Below are 18,166 nucleotides of genomic sequence, written 5' to 3' on the forward strand. Positions count from 1 at the left end.
AAACTAAAAAAATTAATTAAATATATATATATGTCATATTTATTTGTATATATTATATTTTTAATATAATTATATATATTTATATGAAATTAAAATAATAATAAATATTATATTTATTATATTATATAATTATAAATTAAATTTGAAATTAAAATATAGAAAAATTAAACTAAAACTGAATTAAAAGTTCCATTCGATTTCCGTTTCTAAATAGACCCGAACCAAAGCCGGACGACGCACAGGCACCCCTACTTGTTTCTACAAAATTACCCGTATGTTGTCACCTATGCGCGCTCTTACATTGCGCTTTTCCTCATAATTTTTTTAGATCAACTATTCACAGAATGGTTTCTCTTCAATTGTGCTAATCAATTTTTGTTTTTACAAAACCTCTCTTCCTTGTAAAAAATGTTTCCCCATTTCGGTGCTACAGCAGATACGCTAAGCAAGGCATCTACGATCATGTTTCGGATTGGTACAGACGCCCACTTATATGACGACCCAGAGGACGTTAACATCGCTCCCTTGCTCGATAGCAAGTTCGACTCCGAGAAATGTGAAGCTCTTAAACGTCTCCTCGCTCTCATCGCTCAAGGCTTCGATGTTTCCAATTTCTTCCCTCAGGTCCATATACATGATTCTCCTTCGTTGTCTCTCCGTTTGGTTGCTAGTAAATTTGGAGCTTTCAGGGAAAATTTTGATAATTTAAATATTGAATTATCCATTCGTTATATAAATTTAAGTTTATTGAGTAATAGTTCGAACTACAAGTAGGGAAAAGGTTCTGGAGATTGGTTTTGAAATAATTTAAAATATTAGTCAATTACTCAAGTGAATTAACTTTTTCCAAATCTAGTTGTTGAAACTAGAGCTCATTGTGAGCTTCAAAGTTTATTTGTGTTCTCTCCTTAAAGCTGGAAATGGGTACTCAAGAACTAGATCAGTGATCAGCTTTCATGAGTAGTTACAATATGAACTAGGTATTTGATCTCGATTCAGTTGTAGGATATTTCAATTTCCTCCTCCCTCTCTCCCATATCGATATGTATATATATGTAATATTAAAACAATGTATAATTCATCACTTGATAAGAGTTAGCCTTATTTATACTTCGTTAGAGTAGATTGGTCAAGTAGTCAATTGATTCCTCGCATAATGAGAGTTGAAAATTGGTTCTGCTTGTTACATTTTCAATACCAAATAAAATTCTCCATAAAGTGATGAAATGTGATTTCTTATTACTTAGTTTGATGTCTATGTTTTTCCTCCACTTTGATCAAGGGAATTACAGGTGGTTAAAAATGTGGCATCTCAGTCATTAGAAGTGAAGAAGCTGGTTTACTTGTACTTGCTGCATTATGCTGAAAAGTAAGTAATGGACATTGATTTTTCTAAAATAATTCCTTAGAAGGGTCATGTCCATAGCTAGAACCTTCACAAGCCACAGCATGACAGCATTGCAAATTTACATGGTAGTCTATGGGATTTTCAGGGTTGACTGAAATGTAGGGAGGTGTTCTCTGTTTCCCATACAATTGCAGTCATCTAGAAGATGCTTAATGCTGTTTCATAACCATCAAAAAATTAAAGCAAATAGTAGGAGAGCAAGTGAGTTTATTTTGTTATTTCATGTTTATTTTCTTCATTTTTTTTTTGGTCTAGGCGTCCAAATGAAGCTTTGCTGTCAATCAATTCCTTCCAGAAGGATTTGGGAGACACAAATCCATTGGTGAGAGCCTGGGCACTTCGTACCATGGCAGGAATCCGTCTACATGTAATTGCACCCCTTGTTTTGGTGGCTGTGGGAAAGTGTGCTAGAGATCCATCTGTTTATGTCAGAAAATGTGCTGCTAATGCTCTTCCCAAGTTACATGATTTGCAACTGGAGGAACATTCCTCCACAATTGAAGAGGTGTGGTCAATTAATATGGAACTTTTTCTGGCATGGCTTCTTTGCTTGTTATCCTTGGGGCCTAAGCCTGCTGGACTTAAAGAATTGAAAATGTTTGGAAATGGCTTTATTGGTGAATTTGTTTTTCTATGGACTGTAGCTGTAGGATATGTGGAATGGCTATGCGAATACAGTAACATTAGCATAATTGTATGTTATAAAAAGATAAGATGGTTTAATTTATTGATTAACAGAGTCCTGTTTTATGCAGATTGTTGGAATATTGCTAAGTGACCATTCCCCTGGAGTAGTTGGAGCTGCTGCTGCTGCATTTAATTCTGTTTGTCCAAACAATTATTCTTTGGTTGGAAGAAGTTATAAAAGGTTGTGTGAGGTTCTTCCTGATGTGGAAGAGTGGGGTCAGATAGTTCTAATTGGAATCCTTTTGCGCTATGCAATAGCAAGGCATGGTCTAGTAAAAAAATCTATAATGTTCTCTTTACATGGCAAGGAAAGTCCCCAGTCTGAAAAGGATGGTTTGGATGTCGAATTTTCATTAGAAAAAGACAGTAGCATGGATTTGAAATTCAACTCTGAAATGGCAAGTATGGTTTCCAGGTGTTATATTGAAGGGCCTGATGAATACTTATCACGGTCAAGTTATACCAACAGGATTTTCTCTGAATTTCACAATGCAAAATTTACATCTGGCAAAAGCAATGATGACGTGAAGATCCTGCTCCAGTGTACTTTACCATTGCTGTGGAGTAACAATAGTGCAGTAGTACTAGCAGCAGCAGGCGTACACTGGATTATGGTGCCATGTGAGGATGTCAAAAGAATTGTTAAACCACTTTTGTTTTTGCTGAGATCATCCAGTACTTCGAAATATGTGGTACCTATTATTTACTTTATCTATTTTATTTTTACTTTGTTCTTGCTTTTTCTTTATTCCGTAATTTATCATCATTTCAAGAAGTTGATGTGAGAGTTGTTGGTTGAAGTAGTGAAGGGGCTTTGATGCTAAAGCCTCTACATGTAATGCGTGAGAATCAGGTAATTTGTAAAATCAGAAGAGGAGAAATTTTGGAAAGGGAAAATGAGATTCATTACAAAGAAAGTTGTTAGATTCTTTACTATGACTGCAGGGAAATGCTCTTATTGTTGAAGTTCACACTTTGAACTTTGATAGAAACCCAATGAATATGGAATCTTTACTTTTGTTTGTTGCGCCAGTGGGGTTGTAGATAATATAGGTTAATTGGACATTTCTTCATTTGGCAAATCTGTATGTTGATCGCGGTATACACTTGCAAAAGGCACATGTTTGCTTTAATAACTTGATTACCTTGTAATGTATTTGCAATTTTTCTGCTCTTGAGTGCTGGTTTCTTCACAGTGGTACTGGCTGGTATGGGCCATGTTACTTATTATACAAGTTGGATAACAAGTATGATGCAGTGCAAAATCTTTAATAGTTTGCTATGTATGAGCAATCCATAAACTCATATTCTTCAGCATTTGAACTATGCGTGAATTATATTGTCTACTCAATTCAATTTTTTTTTTTGTTAAATATTTACTACAATTTTAGTTTTTCTTGGTAATAGTAAGCTTATATGTATTGATTTACCTGTACAGGTCCTTTGCAACATTCAAGTGTTTGCAAAAGCAATGCCTTCTCTTTTTGCTCCACACTTTGAAGATTTTTTCATAATTTCTTCAGATTCATATCAAATAAAAGCTTTGAAGCTTGAGATTCTTTGTACTATTGCTACAGAGTCATCTATTTCATCTATCTTCAAAGAGTTTCAGGTATTCTTTTCCTCCTTTGTCTGTCTAAAGTTAGGTGCATTTTGTTGGGAGGTTTGACATTATTATTGTCCACTCTCTAGGATTTGGAGAGATAATGATCCATATTTTTGTCTTATCAAAAAAAAAAGAAAAGAAAGTAAACAGATCCATTTTTGGTTTATGGTTCTTTTGTGATTGGATGAATTTTCTCTTGCCTAGCTTGCTCACCTGTTTAGTTATGGGGAGAAACAAGGGTTACTTCCTGTCTTTTGTTATTTGATGTAGTTATATTTGCTTAGTGTTCTTTTCCTAATGTCTTTTAACTTTATTTCTATGTACCATTAATTTGTTTATGTTTTCGTTACTAAGGTTAAGGCAGCTTTAGAAGAGTGCAAGTTTCTCAACATAAAGTTGTTGAAATGGAACATGGCAGGATTGGGGATTTAGTGTTATGGGAAACCTTCGGCAAATAACCAGATCGAATATTAGGTCTTGAGAAAATTGGGGCTGCCAATGATACAAAATAAATTCACAAGGTTTCTGGAATTAATATGAGTACAAGTAGGTGGGCTTATTTGGAAATTTTGATGTGTCTGTTTATAATTCACTCCGAATTGAAACACAATAATGTAGCTCCAAGATGGAATGCTCAAGTCAACTCAGTTCAACTGAGGAAGCATGCTAATCTCGTTGGGGTATGGGTTCTTGTTTTTGACTTTACTTGATTTAGAGCTACATCTGTAGAAAGGTCTATAGCTGCTAAATATTTTTCACTGCTTCACCCATATTATCTCATAGCTACCCCTTGTCTTCATCTCCTTTTCAACTTCAGTATGCTTGATATTTCATATCAATGCATTTGATGGATATGCTGAAACTATCTCAGATGCTTTTCTCTCAACTTATGTTCCATGGTTCCGACATTTACTTTCCTTTGATTACAATCATTACTTGTCTTGTTTTTATGTTAGGGTTTTGGGACCCTAACAGAGTATTAAGAGGAATTAGAGAGATTTAGAAGAAATTGGAGGGAGAAAGGAGTAAGAGAGACTTGAAAAGAATCAGAACAAGGGAAGAAGATTTTGCTGTTACATATTTTGTTAACTTCGATCACAATTATTGAGTGTATTGACTGAATATGGGATGTAAGTGCATGAGTTGATTCTTAATTTTAATTTGTTTCTAGGATTATATTCAAGATCCAGACAGGAGCTTCGCTGCTGATGCTGTTGCTGCAATTGGTTTATGTGCTCAAAAACTTCCCAAAATGGCTATTACATTCTTAGAAGGGCTGTTGGCGCTGACTAGACAAGGTCTGTTTTTAGCTACTTTGGTGAATTTTAAAGCAAAGGTGGAAAATTTTGTTGCTTGTTTCTAATTTAACAGAACTTATTGCAGAACTTTTGACCACTGAATTTGGATCTATTGAAGGAGAAGCAGGCGTTTTAGTTCAAGTATTAACTTCAATTAAGTCAATTATAAAACAAGATCCTCCCAATCATGAAAAGGTATACACCTGTTTTTATTTGGTCTATGGTTCTTAAGAAGGTACATACTAATGGCCTGAGGCAGAAATAATGCCTCTTAAGGCTTTAACCTGGGGTTGGTGTGTTATATGTTGTGATGTTATGTTCATGTGCCCAGGATCTCATCATAGGCCTATTAACAGTGAAATCTGATTCAAAAGTTAAAATTTTTTCTTTACTTCGATTCTTTCCTTGATCTATTGTTGCTGAAAACATGAGCTTGTTAAAAGGGAGCTCTAACCATGGTTTTAAATAGCGGTCGCGGCTGCGTCTATGGTCATGGTCGCGAGTAATGGAAATAGGCCTGTAACGGTTGTAACGTAACGGTAACAACCTGTCGCTATACAAATTTTTAAAAAAATTTGCAAAGTTCATGAAATGAGCAAATATTCAAAGATATAATTAAAACTAAGATATACAACTAAATAATAAGTATAAATATATCAAATAAATACATTAAATCCACCATTCTTATACATCATTAGTATTAATCAATTTGAGACCAAAATAACTAGGAAGATTGTAACAATTAATCTTATTACTACTAAAATGAGTGTCTAGGAGATTCTTGATTATCTTGACTTTGATCCTAGGACTAGGATTGGGAGCTTTGATCATTAGTTTAGGTTGTAAACTTGCTTATTATGTAATTATGTTATTAACTTACTATGTATTAGGTTGTAAACTTACCATCTAATTTAGAAAATCAATTTCAAGAGTTAATTTTATGATTATTTATTTTTCTTAAATTTTATTTTGCCAAAGCCTAAATTTATACTTAGTAAATATTATTAAAGCCTAAATTTTTTTTTGATATTATTTTGTAATTATTTATGTATTTACCTAAAAATATTAAAAAAAGCTAAAATTAGAAAAAAAAATAATTTACCCTTGAATCTTCTTTACTTCAAAATTACCTTGTCTATTTGATGATCCATGCTCTTGAGCTAAAAAATTTGGAGAGAAATGAATGATTTCACTTGAGTTGATTTTGAAGAAAATTGAGAGAAAATGGCTTAGTTGCCCATAGGTGATGCAAGCCTTGGCTGAATGCTGTAAATGAGAGCACAATTCATTCAGCCATGGAAGATGGACCATCCTTTACCCAAGCATAAACACACCAGCACATACACAAACAACTCAACTTCTAACAAGATAGATAGCACTTTAGAACAAAGGGGACTTTCATTAATTTTGAAAAACAGAAAATACAAGATGTCAATGGCACTTGAAACACAATAGCAACCTGTGCTAGAGTTTCTCAAGTATAAGCTTAAGATATTACAAGTAACAACTTGTAATAAATCTAAGTTCTAGATGGAACTTAGCAAAGAACATAACCTCACAAGAGTTTTAGTTTGAGAGCTTGAAACTTCTCTACAATGGAGGAAGAAAATACAATCTCAAAAATCTCTGGCAAAATGAGAGAGACTCTCCTTTTAGAGGTGAGTTTCTGCCAAGCATGGCTATCACCAAATGAATCATGCTTGGCTTAGATAATTCTCTTAGTCTTTCTATAAAAGTTTAAATTACAATACCATAAAAAGAAGCCCTCCCAAATCAGATCACAATCTCCTAAAAATGTTCTTTGTCTTGTAGTCTAATTTGGTAAATTAGCTTTTACCAAAATTGCAAAAGAAGCGTCCCAAATCAGATCACAATCTCCAAAAAAATGTTCTTTGTCTTGTAATCTGATTTGGTTAATTAGCTTTTACCAAACGAGTAAAAAAAGTGGACAATAACCAACACCAATAGCTCTTGCATATTGGGCAAAGCTGTATCTTCTAATGGTTGGTAGACTTGTAGAAGAAGAGGTCCCACATGCCACGTCACCTTCCACACAAGCTGCCACATCTTCCTTGGTTGCTAGATCATTCGCCACTTGGCATGCCACCTAAGCTATGCTCCAATGGGTCTCCCAAGCATTCAGCCATGCTTGTTCTTTCTTTTTCTCGTATGTGCAATGTCATTAGGCAAGTGGCGCATCCTTTAGGGCTTGGCGAGTCCTTGGCCGAATGGTGTTCCTCCACTAGTGCTTGCAATGCCTTGGCCGTTGATCTTGTGATAGCCCTCTCGAACATAGGTGCATCAAGTAAGGCCTCCATGATGTCTTCATCAACAAGGAAAATGAAAATGTGCTAAAATGAATGAGCAAAGATAGTTTTTTGCCCAAAAAAAGTTCCCTCTACTGCATTTCATATGAAAGAGGTAAAAAAAAAAAAAAAACACTAAGAATTCTTAGTTGGAAAAGTAATGGCTCTTACAATTGTTACTTAAAGGTTGGTAACGACTATTACCTTTAAATAACGGCCGTAACGGCTTTTATAACTACAAATTTAAAAATTCATGAAATAATGGTGGTAGCAATAATGATAATTGTAAGCCAAAAAACCTTTAAATAACGGCCGTTATGTGATGTAACGACCATTATTTAAAATCATGTCTCTAACCTTAGACTCGTTGGAGAAGAAAAAGTTTAAATCTTAATTTAACTAAAAATAATTCTACTTAATTTTATTAATTCAAGTGACCCCTTTTATAGGGGAGGTTTACACAAGATCTATTGGAATTCTACTAGAATTAGAAGTCCTAATAATAATTGCAATCCATGTATAAGAAGGATTACAATTTTGAAAAGGAAATAACTCTTAATTAAAATAAGAATTAATTTCTAATAATAATAGGAAGTAAATCCCGAAAATTCAACTAGCTTTGCCAAGGGGTCCTACAATGCGTCCTTAACATCACTTCTCCTCTGGAAAAAGAGCTTGTCCTCAAGCTCAACAGTCCCTTGTTAAAGATCAGATTTGAATTAATCTCTGAAATAGAGATTAAAGCAGAATTTTAGAAGATTGGGTGAGAAGAGAATAGAGATTGGATGAGAAAGAGAAAAAAAAAGAAGAAAGAAAAAAAAATTTTTATTATTGATTGATGAATGAGAAATAGGAAAAGACTTTTAAAGAAGAGACAAGAGACAAGTGTAAGTTGTAGCACAAAGTAAGTGTAAAGCAACTAGAAAAACAAAAACAAAAAAAAGTATGTAGTAAAAAATCTCTTTAAAAAAAATCGACTACCCCTCTACTCTTCTTCTTTACTTTCTATTCTTCTTCCTTCTATAATATGTAAAAAAAACCCCTCCCCTAAACAAAGTCTTCTTCTTGTCCCCAAGAAAATTGAAGAAGAAAAAAAGAAGAAAGGATAAAGGTTTTCTCCTCCTCTTCGGCTTCTTCTTCTGTTTCAAAGATCTTTTCTTAAGTAGCATGCTTGATCCCTATGCATCATTCTAAATTGATCTACTTTCAACTGTATCACTTCATCATCAATTCATCAAGAGAAAGAGGTAGATCTCACCAAATCTTTTCTTTTACCCAACCTTTAATTTGGAAAACAAAACATGGAAGATGTATAGTGGAATTAGGATTAGGTTTTAGTTTATTTGCAACTTCTTTCCACCCTTTAGCTTCCACCATACTTAGCCCCCTTACCTTTTTTGCTTTTTTCCTCTTTTCCTTAAGAGTATAGAAAGATCGCTTTAATTATGTAAAGATACACTTAAAAATTCTTTTCTTTATCTTTTCTTTTCTCTTTTTATTATATTCTTCTATTCTGCAAATTTCTTGTGCGCTCTCTAAGTTATCTCTAATGTCGCTTGACCAATGCTGATTATCTTGCATCAAAATTCAGAATCGAAATCAAAAAGTCAATTCAAGAGGCGGTAAAAAGGCTAAGCTTCAAATAAAGCTTATAATAAAGCTTCAAGCTATGCCATTCACACTATTCATGATATAAGTGCCATTACCACCCATGAATACCAGGCTTGAATTTATGACATGATGAAATACCTTGAGACACCTCTAATAATCTTCCCACATAAAAATAATCTCGCATTGATCAAATCTGAGGGTGATAGGGTCAGACTATAGCAAGCATTTATAAGCATCATAAATCCCCATCATTTTAAACAAATCTTTCGAAAATAAATCTTCTCTCTTGTGATAATAAAACAAAAAAAAAGGTGAAAAAAAAAAAGTATCTAAAAAAAATTTTTAAAATGTTGAAAGAGAATGAAATTGATGTGTTAATGGAATGAAGTGCCCATATAGTAATAAAATGCCCAATACTTTTTAGTATATCCACAAAATGAGATTTAACATGTTTGCTCCATAAATCCATTGTAACATCGCCATTCATGAGTGTAATGGAATAAAAAAGGTAAAAAGCCCTCGTAGGCACATTTTTCTTCGAGCACACCACACTTTTTATTTCATCGACATTCAATCCATCTGCACACAACATCCAATCAAAAAAATGTATTCCAAACATCACAAAAGTAGATTAAATTCCTATACCACCATAACAAATGCTATGGTTAAGAAACTAACAAATGCTCTCTCAAAATTAATCAAAAGAGTATATACATGCTTATCCTTATGGAATAGCAATCCGTTTATAGGAATAAATGAGAGTGGCTTGCTCATTGCTTGATTGAAATGAGATGAGAATCAATTTTATTTTTTTGACACTATTCATAGCTATGAATCAATCATATGAATGAAGTGTAAGAATGAAAATTGTAAAGCATAAAGTTGACCATCCACGTTAGTTTTCTTGATTCAAAGTTTTTTTTTTATATATTTCATTATATCTATATATAATTTTATATTGCTTGCAAATACCAATTTTTTATCTTCAATTTGAAATATTAATGAAAAAATACTTCTGCTCCATATCTCTTAAAAAATAGATAGCTCATATATTCCAATAAAGAAATCATGTAGGCTCTAGGAAAAGTAATGCAGCAGCACAGTCTCTCATAGATTCTAGCTCTCTACTAGGATCAAAATCCTTAGTCTTTAGAGATAAATCCAAAAGCCTAGATCAGATGTTCCCTTTCCACCCATCAAAACAAGTTCTTTCCCATCTAAATCTAGAATGAAAAATTTAAAAAAATTGGAAGTGCTAACCTGGAGCTGCTCTGAGACAGCTTGATGCTCTTTGAGCAAATGATGATCAAATCAAATCTCACCCCATTGTAAAGCTCTTTCTTTTGATTTTCTTTAATAATAATCGTGGTTTATCTTAATAATGAAGTCTCTTTATCCCAAAAATCTCCAAGTTTATCCAAAAAACTTTGAAAACTTGGTATTGCATTGTTATAATTGATTTTAATCAATCTCCTCTCTTGGCTATATCGGCCAATATCAAATTCCCAATCTTGGTATTAAAATTTGCAATTTTTCCCAAAATGATATTTTACTTATTTTTGCAAAAAATTGTTGTTGATTCAAACTTGAAAAAGACTAATTTCAAATGGTGTATATGTCAAAATATCATCAAAAAAATCAAAAAATCATCAAAAAAACTAATAAGAAGTGATCCTCAAATAAAAAAAGAATGCGGTGGTTTGATGAAAAATTTGTCATATGGCAGGCAATGATAATAAATGAATTGTGTGAATGTATTCTAATGATGTGTTGTGTTGAGGCGCTTTGTGAATATCGTATAATTCATCCTAATTGAATCACGATGGTATTTAGAAAATATCATAGTATAATGAAAAATCATCTCATCATAATATTGGAATCTTGTCTTTAATAAAATCAAGATTCACTCAACTTCATTTAGCAAAACTTCAATTCTCAGATCTTTCTTCTTCAAGACAAGTCTTTCTCTGAAAGTCTGTGAGAAGTGAATCTTCTTGAATGATATGGATATTCATCTCGACCTCATAACATCCCTTTGCCCCGTTGCTTCCTCTGAATCATCCATCTCCAACCAAAATAATTTCTTACATTGATGCCCGAAGAAATATGATTCGTCACAATTATAGCAAAACCCTATTGCACTTCACTCAGTCATCTCTGGACAGCTCAATCTTTTAATAAAGGGAACGAAACACTTTCTAAACTAGAATTCAGTAATGTACTGATGGCTTGGTTGGCAATAGCCTTAGTTATAGGTAAAATTGATGAAGTAGGTGTTATTCTTGTATTGGACAATGAATTTGTCTAATTTTCTTTCAGCTGCTGTTTTCTTTCAAAGGCTATTGCCAGGTTCATAGTTGCCACCAAGCCTGGGGGATTTTGCATCTCTACATTAATCTGGATTGAATCTATCAAGCTTGCAGTAAATAAATCAACTTGTTGATCTACCTGAACTGTTGTTGCATGAGCTAGACGGCTCTGGAATTGACGTTGATGTTCTTCCACCGTCCTTGTCTGCTTTAGATTAGCCAATTCACCTAAAGAATTGCTACTAAGTGGAGGCTCGAATCTCAAATTGCAATATTCTTTGAATGCATTCCACGATAGTCGGGGTTCTTATTCTAATTTGTTGAACCAAAGTTATGCCTCTCCCATCATATGGAATGTTGCGAGGTTCATCTTATCTGTTTTTGACGTCCGTTGGTTTGGAAAAAATTGTTCACATCGGTGTAACCTAATCAACGGATCTGCGGATCCATCAAACGTTGGAAAATCCAACTTCATATACCTTGGTACTACCCCTGCCACGGGTCTCGCTTCTATTTTTCCATCAATTCTATTATTATTGCCTTCATAGTTGTTATGGCTACCTAAGCTGCCCTCTTTTTTTCTTGCCTCGGCCGTTGTAAGTTCCCTGAATGAACTCTTGTAATTGATGGGACAAGTTTTGCAATTGGGATTCCAGTTTCAACTTTGATTGCTTGATCCAATCTTCCATCTTGATTCAGCTTGTGCTACTCTTGTTTCAGTCAATGCTTATGCTTCTTGGAATAGCGCCCTCAGTTCTTCTCTTGGATTTTTGTATCATCCATGACAGCTAGCTTTGATACCAATTTGTTTTGTTCTTGTGGCCAGGATCTCATCACAGGCCCATTAACAGTGAAATCTGATTCAAAAGCTAAAGTTTTTACTTTACCTTGATTCTTTCATCGGCCTATTGTTGTTGAAAACGTGAGAAAACGTGAGCTAGTTAAAAGGGAGCTCTAACCTTAGACTCATTGGAGAGGAGAGTCCAGATCTCAATTTAATTGAAAATAATTCTACTTAATTTTATTAATTCGAGTAACCCTTTTATAAGAGAGATTTATACAAGATTTATTGGAATTCTATTAGAATTAAAAGTCCCAATGATAATAGAATCCCTGTATAAGAGGGATTACAATTCTAAAAAGGAAATAACTCTTAATTAAAATAAGAATTAATATCTAATAATAATAGGAAGTAAATATCTAAAATTCAACCAGCTTTGACTAGGGGTCCTACAATGCGTCCATAACATGTGACCTATGGCATGAGCATAGTGAGTGATTCTTATTTATTTTTTGCATTTTGAGGTTACTCGGCCTTGTGGAATTTTCTTCGGGGCATTTTGAGGAGAATTAGATTTGCAAGATTGTTTAGATTTTAGAGACGTTTTCGATTTAAAATGAAGGGTTTTAATTAATGCTAATGTCCTTTGCATTTGTGCCCCTTTTTTTTTCACTCCATTTGGAATGCCCTTTAGGTGAGAGAATTCAAAAATTCTATCGTATGGAATAAATCAATAATAAATTAAAGCTATCTTGTTTCCTATATTATTCATTTGTTGAGTTGGTGAGATGGGCCTAGGTAATTTTCATAATTTGACACTGGAATTGTCACTTGTGCAACATGTATTGAATTATTGAGAAATCCTACTACTTTTGGCCTTTTTCCCCCAAATCAATGCCACATATATATATATATATATATATATATATAGCAATACTTGCATTCATAAGGGGCTGATTTATCCTTTTAACAACAAACGGAACATGGTTTTCTTATTCTTCACTAATATTTCTTTTCCCATGAAAAAAAGAACTTCTGCTTGTGCTTTTATTCTCTTGTCAATGTATCCTATTTAAATAAAAAAATCATTTAGAACATGTAGTGGAGTCTACAAGTAGAATAGATTAGGAGGGAGCAGACATGTTTTAAGTTTATTTTGTTCATAATTTTCTGCTTGTTGACTTTAGTGTATTGTTGTGTGTAAGTTCTCATTTGTTGTGATTTATATAGTTTCTGTTTGTTGATTTCTAATACAACTGTAAATTGCTTTCCCTTCTCAGTCTCCTTCCCCACCGAAAAAATTAAAAGAAAGATTCTCACTAGTGTCTGAACCAAATTTCTTCTGCGAAGTGCAAAAGGATGTTAATTTACTATCAGGTCAAGATGACTGTTGCATTGAATGTGAAGATATGGTAAAATGTTAATATAATAGTTGTAAATAGCTACCCTTTTGCCAATTGTTGCAAGAAAATACCATTTTAATGCTGGCCAAGGGCCATGGCAATTTCTGACAATTACTTTCTATATGAACTTTTCTTGTTCTGCTAATGATAGCAAGGAAGAATATGCCCTTACTCTTCTGGTTCTCAAAATATTGTGTCAAGTTTGTTGCTCTTTTGAAGAATTACTTAGGGATCATAGTTTAGTCCTAAAATGGTGTCTGATCCAATAGGAGACGAATAAAGTAGTCTATTTCATTGCTGTTGAAGCAAGCACCCTATGCTATGATAAATGTGGAAAAGAATGATGTAGATGTTATTATTGATGACAAATTCCAATGAATAATTGATTGGCATTCTCTTGGTTACCAAAGGTGGAAACAGTGCCATAGTTTCTAGTCCTGTATTTATTTAATAGTTTCTAGTCCTGTTTTTATTTAATTATTTTTGAGATGTTTCCTTCTGCATTTGGTTTCTTATGTGACTACTTTTTATTTCCTGAAGGTTGTAATTCAGTTGGTTCGTAGTTTGGATTCAATCAAGGTGCCTGCAGCCCGTGCAATAATAATTTGGATGATGGGGGAGTACAACAATTTAGGGGAGATAATACCAAGGATGGTAACCACTGTACTTCAATATCTTGCATGGAGCTTTTCTTCAGAAGCATTGGAAACAAAGCTTCAAATTCTTAATACTACTTTTAAGGTATGCCAAATAGCTGTTTTGGTACTCTTGAAATGGGGGAAAATTAACTGTTGTGGTATGTTATGGAAAGTCAATCATTATATTATTTCTCTGTATATTCTGTATTATGTATTCCTATTTGGGATTTTTTATTTAGGATTTCTTCCTAATTAGTAGAACACAATTATAGGAATCAATTGTATATATATACCCATGTACAGATTAATTGAAATTAAGGAGAATCATCTCTTTCTACATGGTATCAGAGCAGGTTCATTAAGGAATCGAAATTTGAAATTTCTTTCCCGTCTGTTTCTGGACTGAAACCCACTGTTACCCTAGGTCATCTATCTAGAGTGACTATTTGTTCTCACCACCCAGCTCAGGAGAGACCTTGGCCGCTGACCGGCCGTCCCCTCTGATCTGGTCGCCGGAATCCAAGCGCGTGAGGCTCACACGCCCAACTCAGGTTCTTGCCGTTTCTTCACTCGCTGGTGCGTGGAGGAGCGTCCGCCGGCTGTTTCGACTCCGATCAGCATTGCCGGCGTCACCTCAACCCCCTCATTCCATCACTGTGTGTTGTTGCCTGATTCAGTACGCCATTAAAGGACTTCTGAGGTTTGGCTCTCAGATCCTATTTCGGTATTTGCTTGATTTGTGATTTTGGGTTATTTTGCGGCTGTAAGCACTTTGGATTAGCGTTTCGGTTAGTTTTCTTTGTCTCAACAAATGGCAGACAATAAGAATGTTATTTCTGATGTGATTCCGGTGATGACTAAGATCACGGAATACAAACTTAATGGTTCTAATTACCTTGAGTGTAGTAAGACTGTTAGGGTCTATTTGCGTAGCATTGATAAGGATGATCACCTTACCATAGTTATCAAAGGCTCAAGGCGCACCGAGGCGCCAAGGTGTCTTGGAGCCTAGGCGCAAGGCGCAGGCGCGCCCGAGAGAGTCGAGGCGCAAAAATTAAAAATATATATTAAAAATAAAAAAATTATAATTATGCTATCACACCTTAAGTAACATAAAACTATATAATAATAACTAACAAATATGCAAGTAATAATTAGGTTATAATCCAAAAGAGATAAAAATAAACTACTAAAAATTAAAGTTTAATAAACTAGTAAACTACTAAATGTTCAATCCCCATCAATAGAAATATCAAAATCCTCTTCATCTTCTTCATCATCTTCATTATCCTCCTCATACTCATCTTCCAAATTAACATCTTCATCATCATCATTTTCTTCCTCGTCTTCAAGAAGTGAAGAAGTACGAGTGGATGATGCTTTTCTTTTTTGCTGTGATGTAGATGCAACATTTTTCCCTTTGCTTAATCTAGTGTTGTAGGCATTCTCTTCAGCTCCAGTAGCTGCAGCAACCACATTCCATGTCAAATCATCATCTTCAAAAACAAGTTCATCTCTATCCATCTCTTCCTCCATTTGACCCATCAACCATTCATTACTATCATCAATGTCTTTCAATGAGATGGGGTCAATGCGGTCACGTGCATCATATCTACGCTTTAATGACCGATTGTACTTGACAAACACCAAATCATTCAAGCGATTTTGAGCTAGTCTATTTCTTTTTTTACTGTGAATCTGCAAAATATAACAATTTTAATAAGTATAATTTTTGAAAGAACAAATGAAAGGTATAATTCTAAAGGGAGATGTTTTGTCACTTACATGCTCAAAGATGCTCCAATTACGCTCACAACCAGATGCACTACAAGTGAGGCTAAGCACTTTAACAGCAAAATTTCTCAAATTTGGAGTTGTTGCTCCATAAGTTAGCCACCATGTAGCTAATGAAAAAATAATGCATATTAATTATTATTCAAAAATATTGCAATATGAGATTACATGCTTATGGATAAAATTATATTACCTGGAGATACTTTCTTTCGATTCCTAATTGCCATATCCATCCCAAAGATACCTTCAGCATTTTGATAAAAAGGTAATTGTGCCATTATTTTGTCTTGCTCTTCTTTGCTTGGAATCAACCTTGCTACAACTTGGTATAAACCGGTAACAACCTCAACATCTTCATTAATTTTCTCATTTGAATAAAAAAATTCAGGATTCAAATAATATCCAGCTGCGTGCAAAGGTCGATGGAGTTGGCTTTCCCATCGTTTATCAATAATCTCAAAAATTGTCCTGTATTTTTCTTCATTTTCATCAAATGACTTTGCAATTGCTTCTTTAGCCCTATCCATCGCCTCATAAATATATCCCATTGCAGGCATTTTCTCACCATCAACTAATCTAAGCACACGAACTAATGGACCAAATATCTTTAAGATATAAACAATATTAGTCCAAAAAGTAGGCATCATGACAATACTGTATACTTTTTTACTGCATGCTTCTTTTGCCCACTTACTTTTGGTCCATTCCTCTGAGGTAAACATCTTTCTCAAATTCGCCTTGTGCTTATGTATACGTTGAAGGGTGAGAAAAGCAGTTGCAAATCTTGTGACAGCTGGCCTAATTAGCTCTCTTTCACCAGTAAAGTGCCGCAACATGTTCACCACACCCGGACGAATGTAAATATATCCATTCAATGTCACTGCCCTTTTAATTGTGTTATGAATTTTGGGAATTTTTCCAATATCTTCTAGCATCAAATCTAGGCAATGAGCAGCACAAGGAGTCCAATACAAATGAGGGCACTTTGTTTCTAACAACTTCCCTAAAAACAAAACAAATATGGTAGCAAGTAGCATAAATATTAAATACATTATTTACTTACAATTAAATTAAACTATCTAATAATAGTAAGAATAAAAACTCTTAATTACCTGCAAGCACACAATTGCTAGCATTATCTGTCACAACTTGAATCACATTAGCCTCTCCAACACGCTCTACAAATCTATTAAGCAGGTCATACATCTTATCACCAGTTTTTGAGTACTCTGAAGCATCAACAGATTCCATGAAAACAGTTCCCTTTGGAGAATTCACCAAGAAATTAATCAAAGTCCTTTGTTTCTTATCAGTCCAACCATCTGCCATTATAGAACAACCATACTTTGCCCATTCTTCTTCATAGGACTTTAATGAATTCTTCACCTCAGCAACTTCTTCATTCAATAAGGGAACCCGCACCTCATGAAAACTAGGTGCTTTCATACCAATCCCAAATTGTCCAATAGACTCCATAACTTGAAAACTTGGATAATTGACAGCATTAAAAGGAATTGCCGCATCATACATCCATCGAGCTATATCCTTACATGCTTTTTTTCGCAATTCCTTTTTACATGCCTCATTAATAGTGGTTTGCTTCAGCTTTGAATTTTTTCTATCTTGCACTGCCTTTGCAGCACTTTTGGCAAAATATAAATCTATTGGACCCTTTGTCCTTGCCTTCTTTTGAACCTTACTATTTCCTTTAGAGCGTCTAAGAATTGTCCCAACATCATCTTCATCTTCGTCATCTCCAAGAATTTCAACATCCTCATAATCAGGCAATTTATCTTTGCTGAAGCCTTTTGCTGCATATACTCTTGTAGCTCTTCACGCACATGTGTTGGACACTTCTTACACATTTTAGCATTTCGAAATCCTCCAACTAAATGCTGTTTAGCTCGAAATATCCCTCCTTTTGTAACTTTGCTACAAAAGTTACAAGCAACATCATTTCTATTGTTTGGATTCACTAAGTGGACATATTTCCATGCGGGATCTTTGTTGCTATTGTCAGTTTTAGCAGCGGTAGATGCTTCCGATTCCATCTTTGCAAAAATAAAATAAAAAGATAAGAAAATTAATAATTTAACAAGTAACAACAAGCCAACAATAATATACATACCAATTTATAGTACCATATTCCAATTATAATAATAGAAATTAACAATTTATGATAACACAAACTCAATTACAATATTTCTAATAATTTCTAAGAAGACCAAATAACAATTAGCAATAAGAAAATAAAGTCATAAAACATTTTTAATCCAATAATAAAACTAAAAGCTAATTAGAGTTATTGAATTAGCATATTAGCAT

At 34.0% G+C, this 18,166-nt stretch overlaps 2 protein-coding genes across 3 annotated transcripts; one reads left to right on the forward strand and one right to left on the reverse strand.

Annotated features, from left to right (window-relative positions):
• Positions 1–231: 231 nt before the first annotated feature.
• LOC110669369 (AP3-complex subunit beta-A) lies at positions 232–15,166 on the forward strand. 2 transcript variants are annotated; one of them, XM_058146312.1, is made up of 8 exons: positions 232–624; positions 1,283–1,369; positions 1,664–1,913; positions 2,164–2,787; positions 3,534–3,707; positions 4,873–4,999; positions 5,085–5,194; positions 13,950–15,166. In XM_058146312.1, exons 1-8 carry the CDS (start codon positions 494–496, stop codon positions 14,301–14,303), a joined length of 1,857 nt encoding a protein of 618 aa, XP_058002295.1. In that variant the 5' UTR covers positions 232–493; the 3' UTR covers positions 14,304–15,166. The 2 variants fall into 2 exon arrangements, with proteins under 2 accessions (XP_058002295.1, XP_058002291.1); XM_058146308.1 differs by having other exon boundaries at positions 1,293–1,369.
• On the reverse strand, positions 15,156–17,545 carry LOC110654165 (uncharacterized). Its single transcript, XM_058146319.1, has 4 exons — positions 16,954–17,545; positions 16,035–16,844; positions 15,833–15,951; positions 15,156–15,745 (listed from the first exon to the last, which is right to left on the reverse strand). The coding sequence occupies exons 1-4, from the start codon at positions 17,369–17,371 to the stop codon at positions 15,278–15,280; spliced, it is 1,815 nt and encodes a 604-aa protein (XP_058002302.1). The 5' UTR covers positions 17,372–17,545; the 3' UTR covers positions 15,156–15,277.
• Between the last annotated feature and the right edge of the window lie 621 nt (positions 17,546–18,166).

Source organism: Hevea brasiliensis, chromosome 1, assembly GCF_030052815.1.
Source record: "Hevea brasiliensis isolate MT/VB/25A 57/8 chromosome 1, ASM3005281v1, whole genome shotgun sequence".
In the NCBI taxonomy this organism is placed as follows: domain Eukaryota; kingdom Viridiplantae; phylum Streptophyta; class Magnoliopsida; order Malpighiales; family Euphorbiaceae; genus Hevea; species Hevea brasiliensis.

Coding starts and splice junctions, on each gene's coding strand:
- LOC110654165 (XM_058146319.1), bottom strand. CDS start 17,371: ATGTATGATGCGGCAATTCCTTTTAATGCTGTCAATTATCCAAGTTTT. Junction 16,845..16,953: donor TAGCAATTGTGTGCTTGCAG/GTAATTAAGAGT, acceptor TTTTGTTTTTAG/GGAAGTTGTTAGAAACAAAG. Junction 15,952..16,034: donor TCGAAAGAAAGTATCTCCAG/GTAATATAATTT, acceptor TTTTTTCATTAG/CTACATGGTGGCTAACTTAT.
- LOC110669369 (XM_058146308.1), top strand. CDS start 409: ATGTTTCCCCATTTCGGTGCTACAGCAGATACGCTAAGCAAGGCATCT. Junction 1,914..2,163: donor ATTCCTCCACAATTGAAGAG/GTGTGGTCAATT, acceptor TGTTTTATGCAG/ATTGTTGGAATATTGCTAAG. Junction 3,708..4,872: donor CTATCTTCAAAGAGTTTCAG/GTATTCTTTTCC, acceptor ATTTGTTTCTAG/GATTATATTCAAGATCCAGA.